The sequence below is a fragment of the Pomacea canaliculata genome, linkage group LG6 (genome assembly GCF_003073045.1).
Source record: "Pomacea canaliculata isolate SZHN2017 linkage group LG6, ASM307304v1, whole genome shotgun sequence".
Lineage (NCBI taxonomy): Eukaryota > Metazoa > Mollusca > Gastropoda > Architaenioglossa > Ampullariidae > Pomacea > Pomacea canaliculata.
In genome coordinates this window covers 9656616-9675261 of record NC_037595.1, presented here as the reverse complement: position 1 = coordinate 9675261, position 18646 = coordinate 9656616, and the positions used below count along the sequence as shown (strand labels likewise).

Here is an 18646-nt window from a genome sequence, read left to right as displayed (position 1 = left end):
ACAGCTGTGTCGCGGGCCATATCCATTTCGGACAGCCGTGTCGCTGGCCATATCCATTTCGGACAGCCGTGTCGCGGAACAGATACCATTTTTTTTTATTAGAAACAAGTTGTACTTACCATTAATTATGTAGTAATTAGTGAGATATTTGAAGTTTTTTTTCCCGAAACCAACTTCTGAATGTCCGGTTGCATCGTAGAGACACCAAGTCGGAGCACTGAATCGAAATGTTCGTCCATCGAAAAAAAGATTGGGAAACGCCCCTACGTGGGGATAAATACTTCTTCTTCCCTTTTTTTTCTTTTTTTAAATCTTTTTATTACTAACATGCCGATTTCCTGCAATGTGGGCAGAAGTTTCGCGGGCCGGATGGCACCGCGTCGCGGGCCAGATATGGCCCGCGGGCTGTAGGTTGGGCATCCCTGGTTTAAACAGTAACAATCATTTGACATTCTGAAATTTTTGTCAGAGATGTTGATGAGTGGGATGGGGTTAAGATGTGGGGTACTACAGCTTTCAGCACACGAGCCAAAAGAATTTTATACCTCGCTAGTAGCATCTGCTGTGTCTAACCAAGTGTTTGGCTGAAGATAGACTAGATAGAGAAAGTGAGTGGGTAAGAGGGATTGGAAATAAAAAAAAAAAAATCCAAATGCTTGCTGTCAGACATAGACAGGAGAGTTTGAATCTGGTTCTTCTGCAGCGTTAGCACAGGGGTGTCCTCCATCATCAAAGAATCGACGAAAAGTGAACTCGAAGAAAGCATGCTCTGGATGCTTCCCATTTTCAAGTTTTTCCATTTTCTTGCCCTCTTCAGAGTCGTTGTGAAGCTTTCCTGGGTCAACAGGATCAAAATTTGATGTGTCTGTTGCATAGCGAATGTTAGGCACATAAGGAGGTTTTTGCCGCCTCAGCCCATCCATGTTGAGTCCAGCGAAAAATGGATGTGCTTTGATTTCTGCTGCCCCATTGACTCCAAGTCGCTCCTCAGGACCACAGCATAACCTTAGAATCAAGTCTGTTGCTGCTTGGCTAAGGTTAGCCTCTCGAGGAATTTTAAGTGTTTCCTTCCAGTTTATTACCTGAAACACAATGCACATAAAGACTTACATGGGGGAAAGACCCCAAACCACAAAATTAATGGCTTTAAACACAAGCTTTTGTTAATTATTCAAAAATTTAAAAACAGTTAATGACAGTTAAGCCTAAACTTTTTTATCAGCATGTGCTGCTGTGTAATTCTGCAAGTTAATAACTGACTTTAAGATGACTTATCTGATGTCAACAAATATACAGCAAACGCAAATGGTTTTATTTATTTTTTAAATTATGAATTAAAAATATGTAAACAGTATTTTTTTTAAAACAAAACACTTTGTTTCCTTTTGGTATACTGAAAAATAAAATTCTGAAGGGGGAAAAAATTCACCCTATAAAATGCTTTGTTACCTTGTACTGTGTCTCCGCTGGTGATGAGGCATAGAAAGGTGGGTGTCCCACCAACATCTCAAACAGGATGACACCTACACTCCACCAATCACACACGGATGTGTAGCCCGCTGCAATACAATACCAACGCCTTGTTCAGTACTTGATGAACCCTTTCATGCTATACATGTCTATAACAAAGCCAGTACAGCCAGAAAATGTTTACAAAAAGAAAATTTCCAACAAACCACAACATATTTCATGTTCCTATGATGGCTCTTCTCTCACCTGAACGCATCAAGACTTCAGGTGCGATGTAGTTTGGAGTTCCCACCAACGAATGAGCCAAACATCTCTGTTCGCGTTTCTTCCGCCGCTCCAGAGGCTTGAGTATGTGGCACTGGCACTGTTCATCTAGCTGACATTTGACCTCCATTGAATCCTGTCGTGCATGAGCTCCATCTATGCAAGATAAAAATATGTTGGAAACAGACCTTTCAAACTTCGTGCACTAGCTGCTTTAATAAACAAGTACAGTACGGTTTTCACCTTTTGACTCTCTCAACTCTCAGGGTATGGGATGCTACAAAACAGCTTTTTAAGTTCAAGGCATGGGAATGATTTTTAGTTTTACAGTCAGGGGGTGTTCCTCCTCATATCCTATTTTTTTGTGTGGATAAGGGTATATATGGGTAGGAGATGATTATACAATGGTTCACCAACATGAATGTTTTGGGATTTATGTATGTGTGCGCATGTATTTGGTAAGAAATGGCGAAGGCTATTCCCCCCTTCAAGAATTCTGACTGCTCTTAAAAAAAAGTCCTTTATAAAAGTCAACCCTGCTCACTACTCCTGACATACTAGATTGTTTTGTTAAAATGTCCTGAGGGGCATGGTGAATGGCTAATAATTATAATAATAGCTACTGAAAACCACAATAAAATAAGTTTATCTTAAAAGTAATAATATCACACAACCAAAAGAATGATAATAATCGGTCATGTCAGGTCTCCAACTTGAGCGTGGGTAAGCAGAGCTACATTAATCTAGTGTTATGGTGACCCCTGTGGCAGGTATTTGCTAGATGCACAATAAAACTTCACCAAACAATTTTTGCTGCTTGTCCTCCACAATATCATAACAGTCTTACTGACAAAGGACAATTACTACTTAAAGGCTTGAAGCCATTAAATTAAATGCATAAAATTCTTCTGAAATACAGTCTGAGAAACCAAATCATCTCAATGAACTTCATCTCAACTACAACTATTATTTCAGTTAAATGTAATGATGGCAGAATAAGCACGAACAAGTTAAAGTGACAACAGTCTTAAAAGAGACATTTTACTGTAATCTTAAACAGTCGAACTTCTGTAAGTCGACCTTCTGTAACTCGCTGGTCAGCATGTTGACACCATTTGAAAATATGTGGGAAAGTGTAAAATCATGTACTCCTTCCAACCCTAAAGGAGGCAAGAACCATACTGAATGATGTTGTTCGTTGATCGAGTAGTGCGAAGATGTACCCATGAACATTTTGGACTCGCTGTCATTGACTTGTTTATTTTAAAAGAAATGAAGAGAAATTGTCATCAGACATCTATAACAGACTTTTTTGCTGGGAACAATGATGCATGAGCATATGCAGAAAAAAAGATAAGTCCACAGAGGAAAAATGTTCTTTTTGTGAACAATGTGAATTTTGGCAATGTGAACTTCCTTAACTTGAACTTTCCATTAACTCAATTTTTTTTTCATCAGTCCCTTGAAGCTTCGACTTATAGAAGTTTGACTGTAATAGTTAACATAAAAATCACAAGAGCAATAGTCACAAACCAAATAGTCTTCAAACTCATGCACATGAACAAAAATAATGCATAAAAAAACTAATTGGATGTGCATAGCACATTAAAAGAGGCATGCCAGGTGCACAGAGAAAGACCTGTGAAAAAAATAAACTATACAGGACTCTCCAGCAACCCACAGGACCAGTGAGACAGGTTATGTTGACTGACCTGAGGGAGATGGGAAGACAAACAGGTCACCAAGCTGACAGAGGACCTTCCTTATCTAACAACATGTGGCAGCCATTTGGATATATGAAACCTTTGTGTTCTCCTACAACATATTCCTTACTTCTAACACTGATCCATTGCGCTGATTGTGTACGACTGAGTTTGGGACAGTATTATTATTACAACTACTGTGATGCACAAAATATACACATTTAAAAAATGATTAAAGCTGAAGTTGTCTGCATTTAAAACAAAAAACAATGTTCCCTAAATATATGCTTTCAACTACTGACATTTTCTGAGGATTGTCAGTCAGACGTGCTTGTTCGACCAAACTGTAATGTAAAATGCAGACGATTGGCAAATACACCAGACCAACATCCGTCACTATGCTTCTGTCATGGCAAGTTCTAAACAGGTAAGCCAAAGGATTTTTATTTTATTTCTCATGATCTATTTTTCTCCTAATGATCCTGTGCTCAATTAATTAATTTGTGCTATGAATGAGATCTTCAGAACACAATATGCTTTTGCATTCTGTTTGGTTTTAAAATCTGGGTTGGCAAAGCAATGACGAATCAATATATGCTCAGAAATGCACACACATATGTGCAACATCCCAGAGACATTATTTAATTTGTGGCAGTTTATAAAACAGGATCCTAAAGTTTGCAAGCAGTCGGCACAAACAGGTGTTAAAACATAACCATATGGTACTAGCTTTATTCTGCAAAACAGTATTGGGCTGTCATCTTGAAATTCTCTAACTTTTGTGAACGGAGATATTTTTGTGTCTATACTAGACCAGATGTTCCATGTAACAAGCTATTTCAGCCATTTTTGTACATTTCAATAATACTTAAGTTTAGTCTTCAGAAGGTGTAAGAGAGAATATCATCACCTAAACGCCTTTTAAAAAATCAGGTTGTATACTGATCCTGCATGACTCAACGGCATTTCCTGCCTGCTTGTGCAAACCACACTTTTAGTCATTGTGCAGAAGAGAAGTTTTAAGTTATAAGCCATTTCCTATACTTTCAGGAGGTGCGGAACACTTTACCCGAGCCAATGACCATGACCTGCCTAAGATGAGAGGCAAGGAGCATCTGCAATTGTCAGACTCAAGGGACACAACTCAACTAAGTCAAAAGCCGTAGCTGATTTACACCAATGGATTGCCGACATAACTTGACCACACACTACAATTTGAAAAAAAAAAAAAATCAACTCTGATTGAAATTGACATCACATCTTTGCATAAGCTTTGAAGAACATTGATGCCAATTTACCAGTGCTTTCCCTTGATCCACAGAAGATACCCACCTCTCCAAGAAATTTTAGCATCCTGAGATCTATTTTCTGAACCAAATTAGTAGCAAAAATATACTTAGTAGAGCAAAAACAAATGGTATAGACTGTCAATTGTTAGCAATATTTTTACAATAGGAAAAACATGTATTGTGTGCTTATCTATATCATTTTTTAACTTGAAAGAAAACAATTCTAGCGAAGCAGCAAGGTACTCACCTCGTTGATAATATTTAGAATTGTGTGTCCAGCGAAATCCCGTGCACAGTCCAAAATCTGTCAGTTTGATGTGGCCATCACGGTCGATAAGTATATTGTCTGGTTTGATGTCGCGATGAATAAAGCCCATGCGGTGAACAGAATCAATTGCCTGCACCAGCTCTGCCACGTAGAACTGTGCCAGAGGCTCTTCAAGGATCTCCAAGCGGATGAGAAGACCCATAAGATCCCCTCCTGGCACATAGTCCATGACAAAGTAGAGGTTGTGTTGGTCTTGGAAGGAGTAGTACAGCTTTACCACCCACTCGTTATCTGCCTCGGCTAAAATATCTCGCTCAGCCTTCACATGTGCTACTTGATTCCTTTTCAGCACATCAGCCTTGCGAAGCGTTTTCATGGCATATAGCATACCTGTATCCTTTTTGCGAACCAAGGCAACCTCTCCAAATGCCCCGACTCCGAGTGTCTTAAGCTTTTCAAACATGGTTTTGTCCATCTTGGCACGTTTGAGACGTATGTAGTTGGATTCCTTTTGGTGCAACATGCGTCGCATCTGACGAGCAGCTTCCTCTGACAAGTGCACCTTAGCCATCTCGTTCTCCAACTGCATGCGGCGGTGCATGCGCTGCTGGTGGATCTTGAGAACATTCTCCACATGCTGCTCCATGTAGAACTTGAAGGCCTGTGGAGAGTATATCCGAACTTTGGTGTCGCGCCTAAGCTTGTCTCGTTCCCTTGCTTCTGGCTTGCGTTGTGGCATGGGTGACAAACACCGATGCTTTTCAGGGACTGTTGTGGCACCAACTTCGGAGGAAGATATTGTTTCAGAATCGGTGTCTTCACCCTGATCTGATGCTGTCTCAATGTTTCCATTTTGGCCATTGACTGGAACCACCATGGGTGTAGGGAGAGGAGATTGCGATACTATCACAGGCTGACCAGCGGACGTGTTGACCATCTGGGGTGCAGTAGGTGCAGCAGAGGAAGGGAGAGAAGATGGAAGGGGTTTGGAATGCAGATGTACTGTAATGCCATGCTGGGTAGGGGGAGGAGGCGGGGGCGGTTTCACCTGCAGTGGAATACGAGGTGGGATGGGTGGCTGACGTTGTCCTCCATGTAGGCTGAATGGGTAAGGGGGTGGAGGTTTGTCAGGGATATCCGAATTGGTGGAGGGGGAAGAGGTAGTGGACAGAACACTGAGTGGTGACTGGTTGGTGGTACGTGACACCGGAGAGTCTGAGCGTGGTGTGGATGTTGTGTCGGACGGTGTCCGCTGGTAAAAGTCATAGTTGACACCACCAAAGTTGTGAATATGTACATGATTCTGTGCATAGCCATGTCCAATACCTACCCCGCTACACATGCCTCCTCCACTCCCACCTGGAATGTGAATCTGGATGGTGGGGCGGCCTGTCACAGTTGAAGCCTGTGGAGGGAGGGGCTCTGAAGCATAATGGATGCCCCCATTGTGTGTCTGTAAGTGGGGCTGGTGGTTGTGGGTATAAGGTGGATGACGTGTAATCTGGATCTGGACATTGCGTGTGTGGGTGGTTGCAGACCCAGAACTGCTGGTTGCTGCAGGGGTAGATGAAGAAACATGCGCACTGCCAGCACTAACGTTAACCTGCGCTTGCACCTGGGAGATGTAGTTGTGCTGGCATGGCACAAGAGATGCTGAACTGGGCACTGAAAGTGCAGGAGGAGAAGACAGCGGTGCTGTGGCAGTCTGAGGAACAGGTTTGTGCACCTCTTTGCTTTTGACTGATTGCATGATGATGGGTGCATGACTTGACCCCATGGGTCGGCGTGTAGAATGCACAGGGAGGCCAGGTACCATCATCCCAGTGGGCATGCCCAATGAAGACCCTGCTCCCATGCTCCCATCGCTCATTGCAGAATTTCCTGATGAGGAAGTTGTAGAGAGGCTGATAGGGGAGTCAGATGAAGTCATGGCAAGGTAATCTGCCATCTGGGCACCCAGCATGTGAGACTGCTCACCGGATATATGAAGCAAGGTGGTTGTTGTGGAAGGTGTGTTGCTGCCAGCTCCGGTCTGGCTGTAAGGAGGCGGAAGAGGATGGGAGAGGTTGATGGTAACCCTCGGCCCACTTGGAGCTGGTGTGGAAGATGTGCTGCTGCTTCCGCTGCCAGGCGATGATGTGGGAGAGGAGTGGCTCAAGACCATTCCTTTCTGCAGCTGCTGCGCAAGAGATGAACTGATCACGCCTGCTGCATGGTTGTGTCCCTGACGGCTGCTCACTCCTGTCACTGTGCCCACACCCCATGGCTGAGATGATCCACTGATGGCAACACCAGTGGCCACCCCACTAACAACTGGCGAAGGGGAGGTCTGGGCTTGAGGAATGCCCGTCTGCAGAGATGGCTGCACAAGGTTGGAACGAAAAACAGCTGGTTGTCCTGGTGACATGCGTTTGATAAGCTGCTGTACATGCCCTGGTGGTACATCTGCAACCTAACAAATTGAAATGCAACTTATTCTTTTATTGTGTATTAACTGAAAATGTAAATTTCTGGTACAATAAAAACACTGAAGACCAAAACTTATTACCAAAACATTTACTGTAAACATGTTTATTTTAGTCTTTTCTCTTTTAGTCTGAATCAAGCTGAAAGTTTATCAGAGGGCAGGAAGTTCCTTTGAATGGTGCACAATCAGCCATATGCATGCAGGCAAACATTCATGGATCTCACTCCTCTATTTGGGAAAAGAACCTCATGACATTTAAAACTGACTGAATCCATGTGTTACACATATACAGTCTTATGTTAATCAATGTACTGTTAAAATTAGACTCCTGCACTTCTTTCTCCTAAGATGGACACTAGCTCCTTTGCTGAACCTGTTCCTGACTCACCTGCTGACCTTCGCTGGTCATTTGCATTGTAGTGAGAGGGGGAGGGGTCTGGCCCCTGGCAGGCAGAATGGGTGCTATAGGTGCTCTAGGTGGAACTGGAGGAGGAGTCTGATGGCCATTGAGTTGTCGGCTCGAAACATTGCTGAGGGAGGGACTGTCTGAGCGCACACTGTTACTATCCGAGGTTGCTGGACTGGCAGGTCCGTATTTACTTTCAATGCTTGGCCGTCGAATAATTGGATAATTTGGAAGACCTGTTAAAAATATATTATTTAAATGTCAAATAAAACTGAATAACAGCATGACTTTAAAGATGTAATAGCAGATTACGGTTGAACAGTAATAACAACAAAACACAACAATAAAAGATTCTAATGCTGCAAGCCAATACCAGTAACAAAACTGCCAAAAAGTGCTTTATAATCCCACTTTATTTATTGCCTATTCATGAGCAGGTGCAAGATTACAGATTCACAACAGAAGTGTGCTCTCTCCCTCTCTCACACAAACATAAGTTAACTTGATGCTTTTTCTGCTGACTTTTTTCCTAAGTTGGAAATTCTCAAACCAGATGGCAAAATAGTGGGTTAGTTTAGATCAATCCTCTACTAATTCTCATAATACACTTAATGACTCAGCTAAGATTGTAGCTTTAGGATGATCCATTTTGGGTATTTGCTCTTGCATGAACTTGAAGCTATGGTAAAGTACTGAGAATGGGAGGAACTGTCATAAAAATGATCAGCTGATGATCTAAGGCAGTAAAAAGTAAGCTCTATTTCATCATCATGCTTGGATTTATTGCATAAACAGTGATGATCTTATAGATAATTTTGTTAATTTTAAACATTTAAACCACACACACACCAGCTTCTCCTGCATTCTATGAAAGATTACTTCATTAATTAAAGGGAAACAATGTAAAATAAAAATAATAATGCAGGATAAAACCTGATACTTTGCACCAAATAGTTAAAACCATAAATATCCTTCTCAACTGGTTTGATAATGCATTTTCTCAATGTTAAGAATTGAAATTACAACAGTGCATGAGGAAATACTCCCCAGCAGACTGAGGTAACATTGCTACAACAGTTAGTGTCAAAATTTAGATAGGGTTTAAAAAGAAATGCTCTTCAGCAATGAACATTCAGAGAACATTAAAATAATAATTTAACAACTTGCCTGCTGCTGACATTATTTTGATAGCATTCTAGATGAATACTTCTAGTGATAAGGCAGGATAACATCGCAGATAAGTTATGAATTTACAGTCGGAAGGGGCATCTTCTATAAGCAGCATTTCATACCAAGGCAGCTCTAACCAAGCTTCTGTATTAAGTAAAAAACAAAAACAAAAACAAAAACAAAAACCCCTTTCTTTGATACAGTCAAAAGATAAAAGATAAAAGAAGAAATGCTCACCGGCTGACACTTTGCTCGACCCATTGCGTCCCTCAATAATGCGACACAAAAGAGCCACTGCATTATCAACATTACTGCACAAACGAAGGGCTTGATCGGCAATATCCTGAAACAAAAGTCAATGGTAAGAAGGCATGAACAGATTACTAGCTCTACAGAAAAGAAAATTTTACAAAATAAAGGGAGCTTTACACTAAAATCTGTAAACAAATTAAACACTTAATCTATATACTTATGCTATATACTTCTAATTTTATGAATTTACTACAGACAAGTCAAGCATCAAATGTTTATCCCATCTAATCACTTGGCAATAGCAATATATCAACTGTAATTCTGTGTGCTGATACTACTGCCTGTATGTGTAACATATTTTTATCAGTTATACTTAACACACTAACTCATGTGTGTGTGTGCAGTGAAAGTAGCTTCTAGCTCAGACCTGGGCAAACGCCGGCCCGCGGGCCGGATCCGGCCCACCTCCTGTCTCTGACCGGCCCGCCCGCTGGCCCGCCCGCCAGTATATATACTATATATACAGTATTGGGTAAAACTGAGTTAACTATATTAGTCCGGCCCTCTGATACCATCCCAATTTCTCATGCGGCCCCTTGGGAAAATTAATTGCCCACCCCTGTTCTAGATGGTATGAAAATTACTATTTAAAAACCTGCAAAAATTAACTCGAAATTAGAAAACATCAAATTTATAGTTCTTTCAAAATTTGTTTATATAAGTATTCCATCAACATAACTCTAAAATGTTATGCTCTTGATAAACACAAGGCCTAAGAAACCTAAGAGATTAACTTAGTGACTACTACATTACTGATAACATGGCATTTGATAATGGTAAACCACCTATGAGCTCACCTCTGAGTATTTTAAAATGTGCTGTATAGTTGTGTCACATTATTATTAACATTCGTGGTCTTAAAATTTAATAAAACAAAATGATATATACAGACTACAGTACAATATTAAATCACTTATTTTTGCTGACAGCACATTTCATTTATTTAGCATCTGTTTCACTACCAAGGCTCACTGAAGAGACACTTTGGTCTAAAAGTTTAATAACAATAATGAGCACTTTACAGCGCTTTTACTAATTTGCTCAGTGCTTCACAAATATGAAAGCTACAAAAAGGCCAGTTCTAGATTAACATGTATACTAACATTCATACACACATGCATTCATACAACAGACACACTGACAGAATAAAGACAGACACACTTTACGCTAGTACAAAGTCTTCACAACTCTTCTGGAATTTTACAATTTATTAAAGAGGAAATACTCCAGTAACCCTATGCTACAAGAAGTGCTTTGGCCTAGTGGTTAGTGGGTTCAGAAAGTGTTGTTTCAAGTCTCTCCAGGAAACTCCTGCCCACCTCCTCATTTAAGGGTACCTGATCTATTTGGGAAGATGAAATGCACTAAGAGAAGAGAACAAGGTTCTGACTTCCATGTTGTATCCCAGAGTTAGCGAACCACTTATAGTTAACTGCCCTCATGGCCAGTGGCAGGCAACTGCTCTATAGGGCGTGCTACTGTTTATTCTTACTTCTTTAACTCAAATGAAGATAAAAATTCTAGACAGTTAAAAAGATAAACACTCTCTGCAACTCATTATCTCCGGAGAATTAGTCACCAAGAATTTTAGCTGATTTATTCAACTATAATCTTCCCATAACACTTAAGCCGTAAGTGACACACAAAAGACTGAATCATATTCTAAAATTAGTCTGTGGAAGTTTCAAGGAAGAAACCTATCATGGAAAAAGCCTGCACAGTGAAAAGGAAATGTAAGAAACTGTTAGTGTGAAAAACCCAAGACAGAGGAAAAGCTACTGCACATCCTGAAAAACAAATTCGTAGTCATGATAACTAATGCAATTTGTCAGAAACTAAATGTTTCCTAAAGCAGAAGCTTAAGTGTTTTGGTTATTCTCGCTTATCTATCACACTCCAATATCCAAAATCACTGCTGAGAGATACACTTTCCTAACACTGTCCAGGAACATTTGTAACACATATGGGTATTACTTGATAAATAACCATAATGATGTGCATTCTCTCCTAAGTACACTGCCTTTACTGAACTGTACTGACAGTAGGGAACAGTCTCTTCCACATTCCCACAATCCTAGCCTTCCTTCTAACCTCTCCTATCCCATCTACATTGAGGTTTGTTATACATGTACCACGAAATATTTTTACCATGAAACATTTGGTCCATAAAAAAAAGCTAAGGACATTCTCTCCTTGAATTCAGTCATGCATGACCACAGATATAAAAAGTAGGATAGATGCAGTTGAAAGCCAACTTCCCCACTCCCACTACTACCACCACAAGAAAGGGACTAGACTGGGTAGCTCTGTTACCAGTCTATGAAAAATCAGCTATGGGAGTGCCATAAAAACAGCATACATTCCATATCTAGATTTTACACTGCCAGCTCAGCACCTCTGATGAAATCACTAGGTCTAATGAATCTAAAACTTGTGATCACAGAAAGCCTCACCCTCTCAACCCAATTAAAAAAAAAAACTGTGACAATTTTTATTTCCTTAAATGGCATATGATTAAGTAAAACTGGCTGAAGAATTGTAAAGGACCTGAAGATCACCTGAAAAATGAATTCATTTCATTTTTTCAAGTTTCAATCCTCTACAGAAATCTGATCCTGAGTGGCTCTGCATGAACTTCCTGAACATTACTAAAATGTTCACAAAGTCACTTCACCCTTACACCATCGATAAAGGAAACAATGACAGGAAGATGCAGAAGATCAGAGAAGTATCCTGGAGGTGAGACTACAATGTGGCAAGGAAAAGGAATATACTACACACATATACAGTTAGGGATAATCAAAACAACAGTAGTACTCAAAGAAGAGTGCAGGAACCAGTCAGGGTATGGAAAATATGAGCACAATGTGTATACATAGATACACATTATGTCACAGAAATATGAGCTGCCAGTTAATACTAATAGCCTATCAGGACAGCAACATCAACAGTTGGAGAAGTCAATATTACTTTCTTGCAATGAGTGCCAAAAATTGGTTCATCTATGCAAAACATTAGTTGCAACTGTTCACCAACTGCAGACTGTTTACTTTTTTCATCATTCTGTTTATTCTAAAAGCACATATTTTTGGTCTCTGTGTGTGTGTTTGGGGGTTAGGGAGCTTAAGTGCTAGCTTCAAGCCAATCAATAAATAGGAGAAATACCAAATTGTACCCAGCGGGTGTGAGGAAGTGAGAGGGAGGGAAAACAGTAGTGTTTACTGCAATAATGGAGAGACAATTGTGTTATTTTACTCGTATGTTCTGGAGGACAGCATTTTGCTAGCTGTTGACTGATTGTAACCATGCCCTTTCCAGCTGAGTTGATAAAGAACTTTGCAGTTATCAACGTAGAAAAATAATGCTGGTATTTAGCCACAAATATTTTTTTCAAGTGTTTTATGAAACTTAAATTCTGCTAGAGATTTCCTGCAACACAACAATAAACACATACAACAGTATAAAGTGCTTTATTTAGTATCTGGCAAGTCACAAAAGAGGAAAAGTAATAATATTTTCATTTTTTTCTGTTTCCTTTTCTTAAAAAAAAAAGGTAAAACTTGTTTAGTTAATGAAAAGCTTTATTTCTGAGTTGCTTAGAAAGGGAAATATGCAATGCTGAAAGGGGAATGGGCAAGAGTTACTGAGCCCATTCATTTGCAAGACAAACAGGGAAGCTGCACTCTTCACCAAAGGATTTTGAGTTGGCTACGTGGCAGTTTAACCCATTTGCTTAGAGACTGATGCACTCCCTTGTTCAGTTACAGCATGATGTTGGGATGGGCCTGAGAAGTCTACATGAGATCAGACAGCAAGCAACCATAGCATAAATACAAAAATTAGTTGTGAACTAGGGTTGGTTGCTAATTAGCACTTTTTTACCTGGACTAACCAGAATAACACTTCCACTACAACATTCATGCTAGCCTTAATAATTTACACCTCAATACTTCTAGTTTTACAAAAAAAAAAAAGGCCTCCCAACACACATTCTCTCTCTTGTCTCAAGTATGTTCAGTCTTTGTATGAGTGTAAGAATGTACTATATGAATCTTGCATTTATTATTATCACTCTCTCTCTCACACACAATTTTTAGGTCAGTATATGGGCTGCAGACTGATGGTGATAACAAACAGAAATGAGAAACCTGATTTGTAGATATTTAAAGGTAACAGCTGTTGATACAGGATAGTTAAAATAAAGACCTTGAAGTCAGCTTTAGCGATAATCATTAAGCTTACACAACACTGATTTAGCTTCTCATTTACATGTAAAAATCAAACAGCAACATTGCTTCAAAAATTAACTCATGACTAATAACCACTGTTTTTCATTCTTGTTCGTGTTTAGTACAGCTTGAAAAATTTATGCAGAGTGCTGAATTTCCCTACCACCCCAACAAGTTTCAGAAATACTGCTCCACTTGCCAATACTAGGGCACTAGCACACCTCAATAGGATAAAAGGAAGTCTGAGGGGCTGAAAAGGGACTAGGAAACTCCCACACCTTCAATGATTCAAGCTGTCACTAGTGCTCATTTGATACAGCATGAATCACTGATCTACTTGCTGCCGATGATATGAATTATTGGACATGCTTTCCCTGCAACTTTCAGCAACAGAATGTTACTGACGCCCTTTAACTTCTAGTAGTACACGATACCACTACCAAGGGCCACTTCGAAAGTTCTGTGCAAGCTATACATAAAAACTGTGGGCTACAACAACACATTGTTTGCATGATTAGTAGGTCTCACTGCAGCTGACCCACAATTCCTGGAAGGCCAAGGCCTCAGCACTCTGTTTCAGTGTCACTAAAACAGCAGTAAAACAGACTGCCTCTTGTCCTCTGCAGCAATCACTTTTTAAAACAGTCAATTGTTAATGGCTGTAACTGTGGGAAAAAATCCTTATCATCTGTACATGCAGAATCTTAATACTGATAGTATAAATCACCCCAAAACACAAGGGTCTGTTGCAGATACAGGAAATGAGCTAGAATAATTTTCAACTGTAAATAAAATGAAATTTAGTGATACACCTGTTGTAGTAAGAAGCACACGTTAAAATGTTTATTTTAAAATTGTGCTGAAATCCATGTGTAACTCTAGTTTCCAAGAATGAATGAACTGTGCTATTCAAGTTTTACTTCCTTTTATCATCATAATAATAATTAATAATAATCGGATTTATATAACCTTTCCCCCTACCTGACTGTAACAATATAAACCTTTATACTATTTGCATTAGTCAGCTGCTCAGTAGTGTTGTGGTTAGTGCTACAACCAACAAAAGGAAATGGAAGTCTAGTTAGGAGCTTATATATATATAGGGAGGAATTTAATATCCTGTAGCAACTTGGCAGCACTAAATAAGTATTTGAAATTAGGGTATTACTGGATAGGTAGAAAGAGTGTTCAGGAGTGTCTCAGTTGCAGCACTGTAACACTAAAAACTATCAGCATCCTCTAATCATTATGTTAAACCAATGGCCATTAACTGTATGGTGATGGATATTTACAGAGCTACTGAGAGCTGATAACTGATGGTATATACAGTCAGAAAGTATCTGATGGCTCATGACAAGGTCAACTAGAATTATAATCACTATGCTTGCGTGGGTATGGGGAATAGTGACACTGTCTCAATAAAAAGGCTGGACACAAAGACACTGCATCAATTCTTTTGCAGCCATCTTTCTGATGCCTTTTCTTTTCTTTGACATGCTGCATACACCTCACTTATTAATTCAACATCTATGTCAAGGTCCCTTTTCCCCTTGACATGATCAGTATTTAGCCCTGATCCTACTTTTTTTTTAAAAAAAAAACCACCACTACTTTCTTTTGAATAACACAGGTTTACACAGCTTCAAACTTATCATGATGTTCTGTGCACATTAGTGCAAACTAATTTGAATATCTGTTTGATATAGTCCACCCCCCCTTTTCTTCTAGCACAAGAAAGTTTAACTGATGATAGGATAACAACTATACCAATCAAAAGTGAAAAAATTCTAATCTGTACGAAATGAGGATTCAAGACAAGAATCATTTGTGTATCTGTGTGTGTTTGTATTTTTATATATAAAAAACTTTTGGATATTTTGGCAGTGTTCATTACAGTAGGATCTGATGAAACTATAACAAATTGAAGGTAAAGGTATGTCTTACTAAATATGAATTAATTCAAACAAAACCTTCCATCTTAGAAAAAAAAGTAAAAGCCTATTTGTATCAAACAATGAGGAACTGAATAGAAAAAAAGACAGTAGGTGGAAAAGACACTAAAAATAAAAATTAGACAACCTCCCCCCACCAAAAAATGCATCACATTTATCAACTAGGCATATACATGTGAACATATGAGGAATCATGAACTCGAGCTCTTGGTAAGTAAAAATGCTTACCTCATCCACTCCTAGCGCCATTATCTGCTGAATCTTTTGGCGGCTTGTTTCACTCTCGTTTCCAGATTGCCCTCGGTTGACCGTCTGGAATGGTCGAAGGGAGTCCCGAATCTCCGCAAGAGTTTTATGGTGGTATTCCAAGCCTTTCTTGGGCCCAGAAGGAACTGCAACCGCTGCTTTGTCTGCTAGATTAGGGGTGCTCTGAGACAGGTCACCTTTAAGTGGCTGCACCCCACCCCCTCCTGTTCCTTCCCCATCTCCCTCCAAAACATTCCTCCGCAGATGGCTGAGGTTATCCCGAATCTCATTCAGCATCTGTCGATTGTTGCCGACAAAAGTGGCCAGCAATGGACGCCTACCACCCCCTCGATCAGGATCTTTGCGTATCATATGGTCTGGATCTCTGCGATTCATGGGTGAAGTGCAGCCTCACTAAGGCCTCAGGTGAAAACAACGCTGGTTCCTCAAGTAGAGACATAAGCAGAGAGTGCTACCCCACAAGATGAAATACTGCTACTCCACAAAGAAACAAGCACATTCACTTTATGGAGTCAAATCATTATCATCATTATCATCGTCATAACACTGATGAAATGGTGCCACTGAAAGTGATGACAACAACCACGTACTCCACAACACAATTTTCTCTTCTTTCTTTTTTTCCCCCACCTTCTTTAGGATTCTCTGCAAAGTACTCCACAAAGAACTCGAACTTTTGTTGGCAATTTCTGATCTTGCATCCAAAGGGAAAGAAATGTCGAAACTCCTAGACGCTGGCACCTGCACTGTATTCCTCTCTTTCTCTTAGGTCCAGTCTAATTTTATCTCCACTGCCTGCATTCCGACGCTGGATTGTCGAGGAAGGTCGTCTGCAAGCAGTTCAGCAGTTAGGTGCCGGTGCCCTGACCTCCGCTTAGTCTGCAAAATTAAGAAAAACAATTACAGTAATTAAAAAAAAAGCGACCTCGACACTACCTGCATTTCGACTACGTTCGACATTATGGCTGAGAAGATTTCGTGGCGATACCCAGCACTGCGTAGTTCGGAAGTCGGTGCGCGGCAGTAAAAGGGCTTTTTGCTACCGCTACCTGCACACCGCAATGCTTGGCATGTCGATCCCGCTTATCAACACATTACACAACCACTCCACACAGTCATTACACGGAAGCTGATCCACCGAAAGTCTACACTTCCCCTTCAACCCGCTTGACAGCTGGCCGCGGAACAAAGAGAGGGGGTGAGATTAGGGCCCACGGTGATCATGTGTGCAGGTTTTAACAATATGTTGCTCATACTACATACCTTTCCTGCAGTCAATCCATCTTTCCGTGATGCTTCCATGACCTCATAGTCGTCATGCAATGACACCTCTCACTGAGCGTACTATGTCGCCAGCATACTCCCCTCCCCGCTATTCTGAGATATGAACACCCTTATTGCTAGCTGTTATATAAACAAATAAATCAATTAAAAAACACATTAAAAGTCAAACGTGCTTAGTTTATTTCGGCTGATATACAATAAACAAGAGAAGCAAGTCTAGCCTTCCGCCATGTTGCTTTTGAAAACAGACTGCTGCAGTCTCGCTAACTTTTGCGCCGGACAGGATGCTGAAAATAACGTCTACCCTTGCCTCATCGGTCCATTTACAAGATTATGTATCGATACTTAAAAAACATAAGTAAAACTTATTGTACTTACTTGAAATTCCCTTTAGATTAACCCTACAAACTCCTCACACTTCAAGCCTCGAAGGACTGGTCTAACTGGACATACCGAGGGGTGGTAGACTCATAGATTCCAGTCGGCAGATTTTATTTCTGTTTGTGGGTTTCAACATTATAAAAGAACCCGTTAGCTGCTTCAAAATAATTTCCTTTCATTTCAGTTTAATTCAAATCATCAATTACCTTTCAGAATCCCCGCATCACAGAATGCGAGGATTATGAGAAGCTGACATCCCCACTTGCTCTGCGGACAAGTGGTCGGATCCATGCTTTCCAAGTTTAACTGTGATTGACACAAGCCACGCCTCCTTGACATAGCTGGCATTCCAGAGTGATCACGTGATCGTGTATTTTATTTCTCCCCCTCGTGCTGCTGATAGTGGCTACGTCAACGCACAACAACCTCCGAAGGCTAGTAGTCTATCCATTCATAACAGTGTCGCCAGGTCGGGGCAAGTGGAGGACGCGGAACTGTCGACGCCGAAAGTCAGTCAAATCCATGTCAACAGGCAAACACTGGCATCGTGGTATCCCGCACCGTGCGGGTCACGGACTGGTTGTTGCTGGTGGTGTGGTGGTGGGGTGGACTCTCTGTCGAGTACTTTTGTTTTCCTCCGGCCGTCAAGTACATTTTGCGAGCGAACTAAAACCTCGCCTGAATACCTGACCTCAAATTGACATAACGCTGAATGAAATGTCTCCTCAACCCTCCGAAGTTTACTCACAGCATAGGAACGTGTGTTAAGCGATTCGTTTTATAGACTTTTAAAAGAGTTACTTTTTAGTGCAAATACTTGTGAGAATGGCTTAGAAAAAAAAAAAGGAAAGAAAGTGATGGTTGGGGAAGTAAGGTGAGGTGGATGAAAAATGTGACGCTCGACATTGCTCGTAAATAAAATAGAAGGAAGGACAGATTCTGCCACTGTGATTAATTTCGTTCGTGTCTCAGTTCCCTACCCTGTCTCAACATTAGTGTGAGGGGCGAGGCAGGGGTAGGGTTGACTGCACGTAGCTTAAAAAAAAATGAGAAAGACTGAAGGGAGAGAAAGCCCCAAAGGGTGAAGCAGATGCCATCCTGACAAGGAATGTAGCTTGTGGTATTAAGCTTTGTGTAGATGTGCGTTTGCTTGCGCGCGTGCTCGCTTCCTTTTATGTGCACCA

The 18646-nt window shown here is 40.6% G+C and overlaps 1 protein-coding gene across 2 annotated transcripts; it reads right to left on the bottom strand.

The window, feature by feature from the left end:
* Positions 1–313: 313 nt before the first annotated feature.
* Positions 314–17736, bottom strand: LOC112565903 (serine/threonine-protein kinase LATS1-like). 2 transcript variants are annotated; one of them, XM_025241777.1, is made up of 8 exons: positions 17460–17736; positions 15759–16676; positions 9275–9380; positions 7850–8103; positions 4974–7446; positions 1717–1890; positions 1450–1559; positions 314–1082 (listed from the first exon to the last, which is right to left on the bottom strand). In XM_025241777.1, the coding sequence occupies exons 2-8, from the start codon at positions 16170–16172 to the stop codon at positions 663–665; spliced, it is 3951 nt and encodes a 1316-aa protein (XP_025097562.1). In that variant the 5' UTR covers positions 16173–16676; positions 17460–17736; the 3' UTR covers positions 314–662. The 2 variants fall into 2 exon arrangements, with proteins under 2 accessions (XP_025097562.1, XP_025097564.1); XM_025241779.1 differs by lacking the exon at positions 17460–17736 and adding an exon at positions 17061–17207.
* Between the last annotated feature and the right edge of the window lie 910 nt (positions 17737–18646).